Source organism: Amblyraja radiata, chromosome 37 (genome assembly GCF_010909765.2).
Source record: "Amblyraja radiata isolate CabotCenter1 chromosome 37, sAmbRad1.1.pri, whole genome shotgun sequence".
Lineage (NCBI taxonomy): Eukaryota > Metazoa > Chordata > Chondrichthyes > Rajiformes > Rajidae > Amblyraja > Amblyraja radiata.
The window spans coordinates 9520866-9538113 of NC_045992.1; the positions used below are offsets into that span (position 1 = coordinate 9520866).

The following is a 17248-nucleotide window of genomic DNA, read 5'->3' on the forward strand; positions in this document are numbered from 1 at the left end:
AGTGGAGTTTAATCTGAGCAAGTGTGGGTTGATGCCCTTTGGGAGGTCAAATATAAGGGGGAAATATACTATTAATGATATTACTCTTAACAGTATTGATGTACAGAGGGATCTAGGAGTTCAAGTTCATAACTTCTTCAAAGTGGCAACACAACTGAGGAGAGTAGCAAAGAAGGCATGCGGTATGTTCACTTTCATGGGTTGGGGCATTGAGTATAGGAGTCAGGGAGTCATGATGCAGCGTTATAGGACACTCATTAGGCCACATTTGAGTATTGCATTCAGTTCTGGTTGACCCTCTACAGGGATGATGTGGCGGCTTTGGAAAAAGTGCAGAGGAGGTTTAACAGAGTTATGCCCAGATTAGAGGGCATTAGCTACAGAGAGAGGTTGGTCAGACTTGGATTGTTTTCTCTGGAACACCAAAGGTTGCAGGGAGACCTGATAAAAAAAAAAATTTTTTATGAGAGGCATGGATGGGATAGACATCCAGAACCTTTTTCCCAGGATGAAAAACATTAAATACAAGCAGGCATAGCTTTAAGATGAGAGAGCAAAGTTTAAAATAGATGTGGGGGCAGGGATTTTTAAACAGATGGCGGTGTGCCTGGTGTGCCGGGGTTGGTGGTTGAGGCAGATATGATAGTGACATTTAATAGGCTTTTGGATAGGCACATGGATATGGAGGTATATAAGAGATGGTTTTGGCATCGTGTTTGGCACATACATTGTGGATGAAAGGCCTTTTCTTGTGTTGTACTGTTCCATGTCAAGAACTGCTGCTGGCCATGAGGTGTGTGGGTATACCCAAAATGTTTAGTTTAGATACAGCGCGGAAACAGGCCTTTCGGCCCACCCAGTAGATACAGCGCGGAAACAGGCCTTTCGGCCCACCCAGTCTCCACTGACCAGTGATCCCCGCATATTAAAGCCCCTGTCCCACTTAGGGGACCTAAACAGCAACCTCTGGTGACCTTGTCCGCCACCCAAAAAAAATCAAGGTCGAGGTGACTTGCAACCTCCTACCACCTCCCACGTATATGTTGAAAACTTTCCTCGACTATGGAGAAAACCGGCATCGACTAAACCTGCGACAAAAAAATTATCGATTTTTAAAACGGCAACCTATTTTTAGTCGAGGCCGGTTTTAATCATGATGAAAAAATAGCCTCGACCACGCGGAAACAAGGAGATTACGGAGGAAATTGCTGAAATTGGGGTCTCGCCAACTTCAAGTACAAGAGCAGGAGAGATGATGTCGTCACCCCAGAATTATTTCCAAACGCATTATATTGCTTGAAATACAGTCAGTTATACAGCGTGGAAGTTGTACAGGCCCTTTGGCCCAACTTGCCCATGCCGACCAACATGCCCCATCTACTCTAGTTCACCTGTCTGCGCTCGGCCCATTCCTTCTAACCCTAACCTATCTATGTACCTGTCCAAATGTCTGTGAAAGGTTGTAATAGTTCCAGTCTTGGTGCAGGTGGACGAACAGTTTCTGGTTGATGTTCGGGCAGTAGCGGGAGTTTGCCCGCACACTGCATGTACAGAGGTCAGGGGGAGCCGTCTGAAAGCCAGTTCGGGTTCTTTGTTTAAAATTCCCAACAAGAGAGTAAGAGTTAGTGGGGAGTTCGCCCGCCTTCGAACATGGACAATCAGAGCGCGCAGCCTCAGGAGCTTTTGGCCGGGCTAGACTTAGATCTGCTGTTGGAAAGGCGCAAAATACTGGAGTAACTCAGGGGGTCAGGCAGCATCTCTGGAGAACATGGATAGGTGACCTTCGGGCCGGGACTCTTCTTCAGGCAGACGAGGATCAGCTGTCTGATAAACCCAAACGCTTGTCCCCGACAACCCAGTCCCTACTCGGGCTCTTTAGGGATTGGTATCACTAAAAATGCAACTCACAAGAATAGAAATGCGGAGTTCCCCGTGTGAAATATTCCCTGATTGTGAGGGGGGTTGTGAGGAACTATACGGGCACTACCCTCCCTCCCTCCCTCCCTCCCTCCCTCCCTCCCTCCCTCCCTCCCTCCCTCCCTCCCTCCCTCCCTCCCTCCCTCCCTCCCTCCCTCCCTCCCTCCCTCCCTCCCTCCCTCCCTCCCTCCCTCCCTCCCTCCTCCCTCCTCCCTCCTCCCTCCCTCTCCCTCTCCCCTCTCCCTCTCCTCTCCTCTCCTCTCCTCTCCCTCTCCTCTCCCTCTCCCTCTCTCTCTCCCCCCCTCTCTCCCCCCCTCTCTCTCCCCCTCTCTCTCTCTCTCTCTCTCTCTCTCTCTCTCTCTCTCTCTCTCTCTCTCTCTATCTATCTCTCTATCTATCTATCTATCTATCTATCTATCTATCTATCTATCTATCTATCTATCTATCTATCTATCTATCTATCTATCTATCTATCTATCTATCTATCTATCTATCTATCTATCTATCTATCTATCTATCTATCTATCTATCTATCTATCTATCTATCTATCTATCTATCTATCTATCTATCTATCTCACACTTCTAACAAAATCCAGCATAAATCACTGAGGTGCTTCATCCTTTAAACGGGCTTCCTTCCGAGCATCATCGCGTGCGAAGGGCCGCACATTAGTAAGTTAACTGTTTTTTGGTAGCCCGACCCTATCCGTCCACACACGCAGAGGTTTGAATGGAGTGAACATCATTAATGGTTTCGAGCCGTCTTTGTTATGCAGAGAGAGAGAGAGAGAGAGAGATTTGAGGGGATACATCCCCCTTTTAGGGCGTGTCATTCTTATGGGGGGTTTCACGAAGGGACCCGCATCACCGAATGCCAACAGCGTGATTGTGACAAAAACAGGGCGATCTGCACAGGCAGCGAGTTTGGAGAACAATGGCCCTTTCTCTGGGTTCAAATGTTCACAGATAAAAAATCAAATATTTGGAGAAGCACGGAAATCGAGTCATTGGTGGGTTTAAATGGACTTATTGGGAAGTATCATGACTGAGTCGGGATGTGGATTCGAGGCAAGTCAGCTACCCTGTCGAATTGTCTTAAATGCCATCGCATTCTCTGTAAAGGAGTAGCGAAACAAAGTGAGAACGGATGAAGGATTTCAACGGGCCGGGCGGGCAGCATCAGCTGGTGAAATGTTCCCCTTCATCAATGCTGGCCGGCCTGTAGAGTTCCTCCAGTTGCACTCATCTTTGTTTTACTGCAGCCTCCTGCCCCTCTGCACAAGAGCGGCGGGCGAATTAGGCAAACGCCCGTGGTTGTGGTGGTATGTGGGGGTGGGTGTGCGGGGGGCCTCCAACAACCCATGTTGTTAACTTGTATGACTCAGGTCAGCTCACAATACCACCCGCAACTGACACTAAATCAATTCCCAGCCAGGACAGGGCGCATTCTCCGAGAGCAACGTTTGGACAGGCGCTAGAAGTCCGTGGGCTGGGGGACACATCTGGCTGGTTGCATATATTTAGCGAAGCACTCGTGTTTCACGGGGAAGGGTGATATAATTTTTACTGATGGGAACCCATTGAGCCGTGAGACTTGTTTTCCACCCGTAGACGTTCCTTACCTACTAAATACACCCACAATGTTCTGCTGTTTCTTTTCGTTTCGTTCAACTGGCCCCATAAACCAACACCCTCTCTCGCTGTTCCCCCTCTTTGATTTCTTCTGCTTCTCGACCACGTTTGAACCCGGACTCGCAAACCATTGCACATTTCTTAGAGCAGCGTCTGCTTTGATCTGATCTTTTTCACGCCTTACATGCTCTTTGTACCCTCCCGGATCTCGTTAGCCTGACTCTCAATCTGAAGAAGGGTCTCGACCCATTCCTTCTCTCCAGAGATGCCGCCTGTCCCGCTGAGTTACTCCAGCATTTTGTGTCTATCATCGGTGTATAAGCAGCATCTGCAGTTCCTTCCTGCACATCCTCCCCGAATCTAACAAGATTTGCACTTTCCGGCCAACCGCACAGCACAACATGTACGCTTTCCACATTATCACGGCAATCGGAGGCAGTTGTGTGTGTGTGTGTGACTCTTAGCTAACGGATCAACGCCGCTCGCTAGCACGCGAACGATGCGCTTCAGTGTGCAATAGGCAGGAGAGTTTGTGGAATGTGTTCTGCTTCGGGAACAAATTCTCCAGCAGCGAGGGGACCTCAAACCGTGCGGAATAAAGTCAACATTTTATTACAATGTAGAAAAAAAAACATATTGCCAACATCAGAACACGTTCGTACAATGATTCAATGCGACAGAAAAATCTCTTTTTATATACAATATATATTTTCAATTAATTCTGCATCAATAAATATATAAAAAATGCACGCGTCAGCGATATAATTTATCATTTGGAATTATAAAAATTGCAGGGATATCGGGGAAGTAAGCGCCGTTCCTTGTTGCCTGTGGGCGGGCGACCCACCTTACAGTCACAGTCGGGAGAGTTTTCTTGATCTTTCTCTGATTTAGTTGCGATGGGACATCTCTGTAGCATCCTCCACGTCGCTCAGTCTGCAGCCGAGTTCGGGGGGAAGGAGGGAGGGGGAGGGGGGGGGGGTGCAGTGTCCAAGATGCTAACTAACTACTCCAGGGGCGAATAAGGCAAGTGTGGTTTCCGCGCCTCCACCAGCGCCGCGCAGGGAAGGTGGGAGAGGGCAGCGGTGTTTTCTACACAACGCAAGAGTCAAATGAAGCCGGCGTAAGGCGGGCTGTGCAGGCCGTGGGTTCGCTCCTGTTGCGCCGACAGGAACATCTCGTCGGCGGAGCTCTGGGGGCTGAGGGACTCGGCGGAATGCGAGCAGTCCCAGTCGGAGGAGGATGGCGATGGCGGGGAGCTGGCGAGCTCGAAGGAGTGTCCCCGGCCGCTGGCCACGTAGGTCGGGCGCCCTTGCTCCGCCATCCGCAGCGCCTCGGTCAGCGCCCAGATGTAATTGTGAGCGAAACGGAGCGTTTCGATTTTGGTCAACTTGGCATCGTCCGGGAAGGTGGGCAGGACTCCCCGCAGCGCGTCCAGCGCGTCGTTCAGATTGTGCATGCGGTTGCGCTCCCGGTCATTCGCTTTCGTGCGCCGGTTCTTCCGCTGCTTAGTCGCCGTGGCTTCGTTTTTCACCCTAGAGCGGCTCCTCGCTTTCTTCTTTCTGCTCTCCGGGGCGCCCTGCCCGGACTTCCGAGCGCGCAGGCTGCCAGCGTCGTCTCCCGAGCCCAGGCGAAGGGTCGGGGCGCCTTCCGGAGACAGGACGGTGCTGATGGAATCGAACGAGCTGCTGTCGTCCCCGGAGAGGGGAGAATATTGTCCCTGGTCGCTGGTGAAGGGCACAGGCGAGCAGTCGGTTTTCGTGGGCATCCTGTGAGAGGGAGAGAGAGAGAGAGAAAGAGAGAGAGGATGACATTACTATCACGGGCACACCAGAAACTGCAGATGCTGGAATCTTGACCAAAGCACAAAGTGCTGGATGAAGTCTGAGTTGCTCCAGCACTTTGTGTTGTGAATTGGTTTAGCCGCGTAAGAGCGCACGGACAGTAGAAATGTCCCATTCCCTAAAGGCAATTTGTGAAATTCACCTCCATGGGAGGGAGCATCGCTTGCAACGTTAGATCTCAGTGCAGGCTGCGATGACCCCCAGCTTACAGCCGCTAGAAGTGACGGGGCGAAGGATGCAAAGTTTGTAAATGCGAACCCACCTGGGTAGTGGTTGGAGAGGGAGAGTGTGAGCGAGAGAGAGAGGGGGGGAGGTGATGCTCTCTGCAGCGGAGGGTATCCCGGGCGGTGGCACGCGTCTTGTCCTCGCCCCGGGGGCCTCCGACTCAGCCTGGCTGTGAAGTGCGCTCTCGTGAGGTCTGGCACACGACTCCAGTCCTTGCATTTATATAGCGTGTGGGACAATGCTGGCCCCCGGGGAACGGGTGGATGGAGGGGGAGGGGGAGGGGGGAGAGGGCGGGGAAGGTGAGGGTAGAGGATGGGAATGCAAAGAGTCTCCTGGGAATGGGGGGAGGGGGGAGGGGGGGTGGAGAGGAGGGCTTGCTTAGAGATGCTGCGCGCATTGAGTGAAAGGCACCTTCAATAGATTGTAATTGAGCGTGTGCGCTGCTCGCTGGGTCCCCTGGGGGGAAGGAGGCGGGCAACGTGCGCCGGGAACGTGTCCCGAATTAACGAGGCGCCAGGCGCAGGGCAAGAGACCACGCGAGCCGGCACGGCCGCCTCTGACATTCTCTGTACTCCCCGGGGCCGGGGTCAGACTAATTCAGCACCACAACACTCTGATGCGCCAAATCCTTCAGCAACAGCAGCCAGCAACAACTCGCTTGCAACGAGTCTGCATAATACAGAGATAAACTCCACCCAATTACAGGAATTAAAATCTCAATGCTTAAAAACCCCCAAAGTATTCTTAAACATCCTAAATGCAACAAGTGCCAGTGTTTGTTTGCAAACTTTCTATAAATTCACAATGTCTTTTCAATTACAGATTCCGATACGGGGGAATCTAGGTGTTCGGACAGGTTGTGTTAAGCCGGGCGGAGATCCATTCTTCTGCTGAAGAAAGTTTGCCTCGTGTAACGCAGTCAGAATCGAAGTCAGAGAACTGTTTATTTTCTATCTTGTCTTAAACGTGCTCCGTGCAATAAGGTGTCAGAGAGGACACCAGCAAATGCGCAAACTACCGTCATTACGCGCCCACAATGGGTCATTAATGGCCATGTTTTAGGTTTGCTCGAGATATGTTTTGTTTTCTTGAACGGGGCATTTTTTAAACACTCGCTTTCCCCGCTGGGAAGAGTTGAGCTGGAGATGAGACGGAGAGAGGCGTTACCCAGGGAGAAGGGATTCTCCCGCTCATACAACCGGGAGTGTGTGCAGTGTTTGAAACCACCTTGCAAACCAGTGGCCTCTCGTAAAGCCGGGAATGGTTGGTCGGTATTAGAAACAGAAACGGCCCTTTTACGGGTGTATAGAGCCTATTCAGAACAGTCTGCTAGTCCCAGCGACCTAGTGAGGGCCCTAGTCCCCGAGCCAACCCCATCAGCGCCGTGCGTCACCGAGGGCGCAGTGTTAAAACGAATAGACCTTCGCGGGAGCGCAGCACACACGTTCTGATGGGTCAGCAATTAAAAGCTGGTTCCTCACAAATGTTAAATAGCTCAGATTTCCCTTTAATTGTTCATCTAAAGGTGACCCCCCCCCCCCCCCCCTCTCGCTCCCTGCTTGATTTACTGAATAGCAGTGCCCCATAGTTTTATTTTTCACACACTGCACTAACAGCAAAAAAAAATCTGCAAAGCGTGCTTCCAAACTCAGATTGCCCACTTCAAACGCCCTTCAAACAAAAGCTGAAGAAGAAAAGAAAGCCCCACCTGGTACCAGTGTTTGCTAAAATAATAATAAATAGATTTCCTTCAATAAATAGTTGCTAGAGATTGTAAAGTGCCGCATTGTAGGGTGCATTAGTCACAGTGCAGGGAGCAGGTATCACCTGCTCTCAGTACAAGGCAAGTTTATTGTTAAATCACCTCCAGACCAACGTGTTTCTGATAATCTACCCATTCTCACAGCAACTGCTGCCCGCTGTTTACTCTCTCGGCATAACAAGCACGATATTACAGACGGTCCTGATAAAATCAGGGGGGGAGCAATGAATTTCAGCGTACACCTGTTTTGGAAAACCCACAAACAGACCTGGTATTTAATAGCCTATTCAGAGCCGGCAATATTCAGTTTACTTTGGATTATTTAATGCTTTTTTATAACAGGCAAACTGCAACTCCTATCTCTACATTATTTGTCTTTTTTTATTGAAACCATATGGCTTGCAGATAATTTCTCCATTCTCTATTTATTTTGCCAATTTGATGGCAATTGGACCAACTTTGCGAATCGGCCCAGCGAGAACAAACATCACAGTTTATAGCTCCGAGTGTTTTATTTTAAATAACATTAACATCCCCTTCCCCAACAACCTCAGTGAGCAATGAAAAGGCTTTTGTGAGATGCCTGTGTGTTAAAATCGGATGCGCTATTGTGACTTATGGATAGGTAGAACGGCCCAACAGCTGCCTTGTGATGGTCAAGGGCATAGCGCCGAGGAGCTAAATAAAACAAAAGTAACTTTTTTGTTTAACGTGGGAAAAAGGGTCGATCCTTGCATCTTTTTAAGACAAGGAAAAAAAACCCTGCCTTTGTACAGATTGTGGGGCTGAAAGACAAATAAAGGTGAATGGTCGACGCGGCACCTGTCCCATGGATGTCCCGTCTCACGCACACCCTTGGCTCCAAGGAGAAGAGTCCACTGTTAGGAAGATACAGTGATTTGCAGCGACATATGTGAAGCGAGTTTTTGAATGGTCTGCACACGGAGCAGCTGGTCATCTCACCTTTAGATAATATAATACCTGAGTCTGGAATCGCGCCCTTAGACCCGGCGTCTGCTTTATCCGGCGGACGGCGCCGTATTTCATGCCCTTTATTGTCGCGCCTCAAACAGATGCACGTTGTTGCAAAACACACAAAATGACACAAAAATATCACTCTTTAGACACAATTGGGCCCATATGGCAGCACAGGATCCGCATATGCGTCTTTTCTGTGGCCTTTTTTGTCTCCAACAGAGAAGCAACGAGACACGCGGCCAAAGCAAACAAACATTTTTGAATGAGATGTGTAAATTGGACGATAGTGACAATGCCACGTCGATATATCTTGACCGGGTTCTCCTGTCGCGCTGGTCAAATCTCCACAATAAGACCCCCGTCTTAAGCAGTGTTTGGGATGCTGGGGCTCATGCAGTCTAACCCCCTCCTCGCCTGCTCCACAGACTCGCCATGAAACTTTTATTTCAGTTTTGCCAACTTTAAAAGTTATACACAATATATAATCCGTGACTCCCACCATTATAGACTCAACCAACACACCAGTTGTCATGTTCATGTTGCCCATTAAAGTGTTCTTGCTATTTGAACTATGTTACATTAATAATTAGAGCAATGGCGAAATGGAAAATGTCCCACAATTTGTATACACACAGTTGCGCTTTTATTTGGCAAGGCGAATTACAATTGAGAGCTCAACATTTAAACAGAGAATGGAGTGGATGGCCCGGGGTCTTGCTGGATTTGTGTAGGGAGGAAATACAAATGCTGGTTTAAACCCAATGGCACTAAAATGTGGAGCAACTCAGTGGGACAGGCAGCATCTCTGGATAGAAGGAATGGGTGACCCTTTCGGGTCGAGACCCTTCTTCATTCCTTCTATGCAGAGATTGTGCCTGACCTGATTACTCCAACCTCCAGCGTCTATCTTGCAGGAATGAATGCAAACGTTGGCAAACACAGGAGAATTCTCTGTTTAAGTTGAGAGACAGCGGGAAGCCTAACAAAGATGAGTTGTCATCGGAACAAACTTTAACGCACAAACTGTTCCCGGTCCCCTCTCAAAGTGCCGCAGAGTTGATGTTCAAAAATAGCCCATAATGTTTGTTTCGGTATTTCACAGTCGCCACCTAAACCGGGTGTAACCTGTGAATCGTAAGGGATTCTCAAACTTTAAATTCTGGTGCAAAGAACCACTGGCCCACCGCCTACCAATGTCCCTTCCACCGCGCAGAGTTAAGAACCCTCTCTGACTGCTAGTTAAGGCAGCTGCAATCTGCCATCCATCATTTAATGGATCTTCTCCCACCCCATCCAATCCCACCCTACCCCCTCCCTCCACCCGTTCCCCTCCCTCGAACTGGGGGCACAGGCACACACTCACACGCACACACTCGCACGAACCCCCACACTCACACACACACACACACACACCCACACACACGGCACACACACACACCCACACACACACACACTCCACACACCACACTCACACACACACACACACACTCACACACACACCACACACCCACACACACACACACACACCTCCACACACACACACACACCCACACACATACTCACACCCACACACACACCCACACACAGCACACACACACCCACACCCCACACACACTCACACGGCGCACACACACACTCACACACAGCACACACACACCCACACACGGCGCACAACACACACCCCACTCCCCCCTACCACAACTCACACACACATACTCACACACGCTCACCCCCTCACACACACACACCCCACCCACTACACAACACCCACACACCTCACACACTCCACACACTCACACGAACGCGCACACACACATACACATGTGCCTGCAAGTTTTTGATAACTCCGGCCTATGTTTTAAGTGCATTGGCCTTCGATTCAAAAATTAGCTGGGTGGGTTATACATTCAATCTTAATACACAAGTGTTGGTTAGTTGCAACGTGTTGAAGCGTTACATTTAAATTGAGATGTGGTCAAAAATATTGGATCAGGTGAGACTGCTACCCACAATAGTTGCATCTGCACTTGTCGCGGGTTTTGGTGTTAGAAGGTAATAACGCGCTCTGAAACAGCACGGGGACGGATACAGCATTACTTTGTGTAGGAAGGAACTGCAGATGCTGGTTTACACCGAAGATAGACACAAAATGCTGGAGTAACTCAGCGGGAGGAAGGGTCTCGACCTGAATTGTTACCCATTCCTTCCATCCAGAGATGCTGCCTGTCCCGCTGAGTTACTCCAGCATGTTGTGTCTGTCGATATAATTACTTTGGTGTGCTGCGTTGAAGGATGTACTATCTGGTGAAAAATATAGCTGTATTGTTATTATCCGCAGTTCGCCCCCAGTCCCTCGTCCTATATGTAAACTGTCACGCACCAACTAAGATATCTTGGAGGTTTATCCTACAACTTTTGCGGTGCAAGGTGTGATATTCGCCTACAGCATCTGTGGGTGATTTGTGGAATGAAGGGTTAACAAATACCGCCTGCCCCGAGACACTGGATTTAAAATAATTAGCAAAATAAATAAGGAAAAGTTTCATCTGAAGAACATGAATGTGGATGGGAACAAGGAGAGCGCAATCCACTTGTGCAGTGGAAGGAGAAAGAAAGAGCAGATGTGGTTAGTGGATTAATTCGCAAGGAGAAAGGAGAAAAATATAGACTGGAAACTTTATCAAAATGGTTATTAAAAAAACGAGAGCCGAATTTCCTGCCCGAGACGAGGAAAATGGTGTTTAACTAGTTAATCTCCGTGGTTCCTGGGAGATGGGGTGATTTCCAGAGTCTGCGAGTTTCTCCGCCCCGAGTTCCTCCGCCACTCTGCAGAAGCACAGAGGGTCGGTTGGAGATTTCAGAAGATGTACAGGTGCTGCTCAATAAAACTCTTCACTTTGAAACCTGCTCAGGAAGCGAACAAAGTCATAAATCCCACACTGCTGGTGCTCCCTTCTCCACATACAAAGCAGCGGAGCCTACATTTGCCCTTGCAAGGATGAGATCGCGGGTCAGTGCGGTAGGATCCAACCACAGGGGCAGCAGCACCCAACCACTAACCCAAACTTTAACCCAAAGATAGACCGAAAATGCTGGCGTGACTCAGCTGGTCAGGCAGCATCTCTGGAGAAAAGGAGCAGCCGACATTTTGCGTCGAGACCCTTCTTCAGACGTTCTCCAGTATGAAGAAAGGTCTCCACACGAAAGGTCACCTAAACCCTTTCTCCATAGATGCTGCCTGGCCTGCTGAGTTAGTCCAGCATTTTGTGTCTATCTTTGGTGTAAACCAGCATCTGTAGCCCCTTCCTACACATTTTGCCTAACCCTAACCCAATCTTAGGATAGCTACAGCACTGCACCTAATGACTGCCGAATCCAACCCCTAACCTAACCTCAGCACAAATAATGCACACAACCGCTGCCTAACTCAAACTCTACCCTTTCCTTTGGACAGCCATTGCCATTTCCTCCACTCTTTATTGTAGGGGTGTGAAAGGAAAAGAAAATAACAAGCTCCAAATCCTACAAGGTAAGTGTTGGTCAGAAACAGGCCATTCAGCCAAATGACAATATTTTTATGCCCACTTGAGCCTTCCCGCTTAAGCCCCTGTCCCACTTTCACGACCTAATTGGCGACCTCTGCCAAGTAAACATATTCATAGAAACATAGAAACATAGAAAATAGGTGCAGGAGGAGGCCATTTGGCCCTTCGAGCCAGCACCGCCATTCATTGCGATCATGGCTGATCGTCCCCAAGCAATATCCGTGCCTGCCTTCTCCCCATATCCCTTGATTCCTCTAGCCCCTAGAGCTCTATCTAACTCTCTATTAAATCCTTAGTTCATAAGTTGTAGAAGCAGAATTCGGCCATTCGGCCCATCAAATTAGACTCCGCCATTCAATCGTGGCTGATCTATGTCTCCGAACTTTCTCCTTTCTCCTTTTTGTATTATTCCACATTAAATAAGTCAACGTATCCCAAGGATTCTCAATGGGAGTCAATTTCACATTTTCACCACACTTTGAGTAAAGTTTCTTCCGAATTACTGATTGGATATGTTGGTAAAATATCACATATTAAGGCTTGACTTCTTCCAGATTTTAAGACTGATTAATATTAATTTCACCTCTCCTTTACCAATGGAAATATTTCACTTTTTTAGTGAGCACAGGTTAGGAGTGTAATGGAATACTCTTCACTTGCCTGGTTATATGCAGCTCCAACAACTCTCAAAAAGTCTGACACCTTTCAGGGCAAAGCGCTCACTTGATTTACAGCCCACCCACCATTCATCATCGAAATATTCATTACCTCCTCCACTGGCACACGTTGGCAAATGTGAACAATCGACAAAGTGTACCACAGTGACTCAGCCAGGTTGCCAATGGTTTTCACATGGCAGGTGCAATCTACATGCCTCCATAACCGAGACTCAAGGTGATCCGTGTCTCTGCAATGGTTCCTTCTCCAAATTTGGGAAGTCATGGATTCCCGTGCGTGAGTGAGTGAGTGAGGACATCGCACATTTTCAAGTAAATTTTAAGAACATTGTTGAAGTGGTTTCTCTGATCTGCTAGAAACATTTTGTTGTGACAGAGCTTGGTGTTGTGAGTTTTTTTTAATAGACTTATATCAGGCACACAAAGGCTGTGACCTACCCACTGAACCTTGTTCAGGGTGATTACTGCCTTGATGCCTCGGTTCTCGGTCAGGGAGGGGAGTCTGATGTTGGTTCATCAGCCAAGTCAGAGCATTTAGAAGGGCACTTAGAGAAATGCCGTGAGGTCACTAAATATGTTCATTTTGTGGTTGTCCATTCCAAAGTATATACATGGGGGGCACAGGTTACTGCTGCTGAGTTCTGGGATTGAGGGCTGGGTTCGAATACCTCCTTTCCTTCATTGAGAAGTGAGAATTAGTGCAAAAAATATAACCTTCCTTGATCCCAGTCTGCTTTAGACTCAGCTGTAGTGAAGTTGCTGGTTATGATTATGGCTTCAGAATCAGAATAAAGCAGTAGCAGAATAATAATGGATATGAAAAAGATTCTTCACAAGTCAATGGCTACACGGACGTCAATAAAGATCATGTACAGTTGATGACAAATTCAGAAAAATGTAGGGTCCGTAACTAGCTACTCTTTAAATACATCTCCATATGTTTCACACTACATCGATACATGCAACAATGATCAACGTAAACCTAAACTTAAACCTAAATAACCATTTACTTGAATTTCCCCATTCTCCGGGCAAAAGGGTTCATCTTGAACCCCTGGTAGACAGGCAGCATCTCTGGAGAGAAGGAATGGGTCTGAAGAAGGGTCTCGACCCGAAGATCAGTCTGAAGAAGGGTCTCGACCCGAAATGTCACCCATCCCGTCTCTCCAGAGATGCTGCCTATCCTGCTGAGTTACTCCAGCATTTTGTGTCTACCTTCATTTTAAACCAGCATCTGCAGTTTGTTCCGACACATCTTGAACCCCTGGTTGAGTTTATTAAGGGGCTGTCCCACTGCGGCGATCTAATCTGCGAGTTTAGAAGAGTTTGCCCTCGACTCAAACTCGCAGCATGGTCGACACGTGGTCCTATGAGGTCACTGGAACTGTCCTTCACGCTTGAGGGAAGTTCTCGCTACCCGCGGGCTCAGCTAGGTCGTGGAAAAATTTTCAGCATGTTGAAACATTTTCCGCGAGAAAAAATTGGTCGGCATGGTTCTTTTGAACTCGTAGTTCAGTGGAGTGGGGTCGCTATGTAGTTACAGGCAGTCGAGGGCAGCCGTAGGCAATCTCCTTCGCTGACCGGGCATTTTTATTGGCTCATTGGAGTTTTCAGGACCAAGGAAAACCGACCGGTAGGTAAAATGCCCGCTAATCTTTGTTATAAGTTGTCTGGCTTCTTAAAAGTGTCTCCACTCCTTCTCCCCCCTTTCTCCCCCCCCCCACCCCCCCCACACTCTCTAAAGGACTTACCGTACACTGTGCAGGTGTGAATCGCGGGTGTGAATTTCAGACAGCGCTCCCCCGCTTTCCCTGGCCCCCGCATTTGCGATGTGTTTGTGTGTGTGTGTGTGTTGTGTGTGTGTGTTGTGTGTGTGTGTATATATATGCGTGTGTGTGTGTGTATATGGGTGTGTGTATGTGTTTGTGCGTGTATGTGTGTGTGTGTGAGAGTATGTGTGTGTGTGTGTGTGTGTGTGTGTGTGGTCGGTCGATCCAGCTCGCGGTTCCATCGCTGACGGTCGATCCAGCTCGAGGTTTTCCAGGCGATGGCCCTCGAGCTTGAAGGTCGAAGACAGTAGTCGTTGAAAGGTCGCGTCAGTGGGACAGGCCCTTTACTGATGGAGAAAATCACACATACTCCAGATGCTGGAAATCTGAAATAAAAAAACAACGTTCTGGAAACACTCAGCAAGTCAGGCAGCATCTATGGAATATGAAACAAGAGTTAACATCAGATTAATGGTTTCTGATTTGAAACATTAACTATTATTTTCTTTCCACAGATGCTGCCTGATGAGTGCTTCCAACATTTTGTTTTTATTATTTGTGATGATACTAATTATGTGGGTTTCAGTTCAGGTTTCACCCACATGGAATTGCCATCTCTATCTCTGCCCAGCAAATCATTTTATCATCTTAAACATCGCCATTAGGCTTCTCATTTCTAGAGAAAAGAACCCTGCCCTGATTCATCCACCTAGTTAGATACGAATCTCATAGTTCGAGTACAAATTTAGTGACCCTTTCTTTAGATCGTTCCATGTGGAACTATCAGCTGCAAGTTGCACCCAGTTGCACTTTGGATTAGTATCCACCCCTCAATTTTACACAAGGACAGGCCAGTATAAGAATCTTGCTCACTATAGTGTTAACTTCGAAATATAAGAAACCGTTTCAATTCATTATATACACTATCTTTTAATTCTTTATTGGTATTTATCAATGTTTAGAACTTAATTTGTTTAGGTTTATATTATTCCTCTTGTCCTTATTTAATTATAATCTATTTGAATCATTTTTAAATGTCCTCTCTCCTGCCCTGGGAGAAAGATTCTGATTATCTACCCTAACCATGTCCCTAATTTGTAAACTTATGTTCCAATGAGATCAAACTCAGCCTGTCTCATCTCTCCTGATAACTACAGATCCCCTTCAGAGGCTCAGCTTGGTGAACCTCTTCTGCACACTCTCTAATGCTACAACATCCTTAATATTGTGTGGTGAGCAGAAGTACACAATACTCCAAGTGAAGTCTAGGTTATGGTTTTGGCAACATGACATCTCAACTCTAATATCAATGCCTTGGCGTATGAAGGCAAGCATACCAAACGTCTTTTTCACCACCCTATCCACCTGTGCTGCTATTTCCGGGGAGGTATGGACTTCACTCCAAAGTCTCTCTGTACATCAATGCTCCCAAGGTCCCTGCCATTTACACTATATATCTCAACAGAAATAAAATCCTAAAATGCATTGCCTCACAGATGTCTCAATTAAATGTCATCTTCTCCTGCTGATCTACATCCAATTGTATCCTTAGAGAAACGTTGTTGCTAACTAATACTCCACCAATGCTTCTGTCATTCACAAACATACAAAACAAATTACTGAAGAAGTCTGAAGAAGGGTCTCTACACAAAACATTACACATTCCATCTCTCCAAGAGATGCTGCATGTCCCGCTGAGTTACTCCAGCATTTTATGTGTATATTCGGTGTAAACCAGCACCTGCAGTTCCTTCCTACACACAAAAAAAATTACTTACATTCTCTTGCAAGCCATTTCTATGTATTACAAAGATCCCTGCACTAATCCCTATGGTACATGTTACAGATTATAGTAAAACACACATCATCCATTACCCTCAGATTCCTATCACCTAGACCTAGATTTCAGATCCATTCACAAACACCCCTCAGCAGTGGCGGACTGGGTCTAAAAATATTGGTTGCCAGGAGACAACGGGAGCCCACTTCATCAGGGGCCCACTTGCCATCGGGCAAACTGACACCCTGGCCAGTCTGCCACTGCCCCTCAGATCCATAGTGCCCCATTCTTCATGAACTAGCCTACCATCTCAGACCTTGTCAAAAGCATTGTTAAGTTCATATAGACAACATCTATTGCCATGCCTTTACCAATCACCTTGGTTACCTCCTTAAAAGACTCCATCAGATTTGCAAAACAGTGCTGACCCCTGCTAATGAGTCTCTGCCATTCCCAAGAAACATGAATCCTGTCTCTCAGAATCTTTTCCCCAAATATAAAGCTCTGCCGTTTCCAGAGTTATTCCCGCTGTTCTTTTTGAGTAAGGGGACAACATCAGCTTCCTCCAAACTTTCAGTGCCTCATCCACGCCTACAAAGAGGCAAAAACCTCTATCAGAGCTGCAGCAATCTCCTCCTCACAGGGACGACAGATGGCACAATGGGTTAAGTGTTCGGCTGGCGACCGGAAGGTAGCCGGTTCGAATCCCGCTTGGAGTGCATACTGTCGTTGTGTCCTTGGGCAAGACACTTCACCCACCTTTGCCTGTGTGTGAATGTGTGTGAGTGATTGGTGGTGGTCGGAGGGGCCGTAGGCGCAGAATGGCAGCCACGCTTCCGTCAGTCTGCCCCAGGGCAGCTGTGGCTACAGAATTAGCTTACCACCACCGAGTGTGACTGAGGAGTGAATGAATAATGCGATGTAAAGCGCCTTGAGTATTAGAAAGGCGCTATATAAATCCCATCCATTATTATTATTATTATTTGCTTCCCTTTGCATCCTTGAATAGATCACATTCAACCGTGGGGATTAAATCACCCTAATGTACTTCAATATTTCAAGCACTTCCTCCTTCCGGATAAAGACATGCTCCAGAATCGTAGTGTACCTCCACCCC

The 17248-nt window shown here is 47.6% G+C and overlaps 1 protein-coding gene and 1 long non-coding RNA gene across 2 annotated transcripts; one reads left to right on the forward strand and one right to left on the reverse strand.

Annotated features, from left to right (window-relative positions):
• Positions 1 to 199: 199 nt before the first annotated feature.
• Positions 200 to 15166, forward strand: LOC116966493. The gene is made up of 3 exons (XR_004410038.1): positions 200 to 242; positions 14663 to 14664; positions 15156 to 15166. It is a non-coding gene; the product is annotated as an uncharacterized LOC116966493 (long non-coding RNA).
• On the reverse strand, positions 4147 to 5367 carry LOC116966492 (neurogenin-3-like). Its single transcript, XM_033012785.1, has one exon. The coding sequence runs from the start codon at positions 5316 to 5318 to the stop codon at positions 4659 to 4661; it is 660 nt and encodes a 219-aa protein (XP_032868676.1). The 5' UTR covers positions 5319 to 5367; the 3' UTR covers positions 4147 to 4658.
• Positions 15167 to 17248: the final 2082 nt, after the last annotated feature.

Bases quoted from the DNA above. Each gene is read 5' to 3' on its own strand.
- LOC116966492 (XM_033012785.1), bottom strand. From the start codon at position 5,318: ATGCCCACGAAAACCGACTGCTCGCCTGTGCCCTTCACCAGCGACCAG.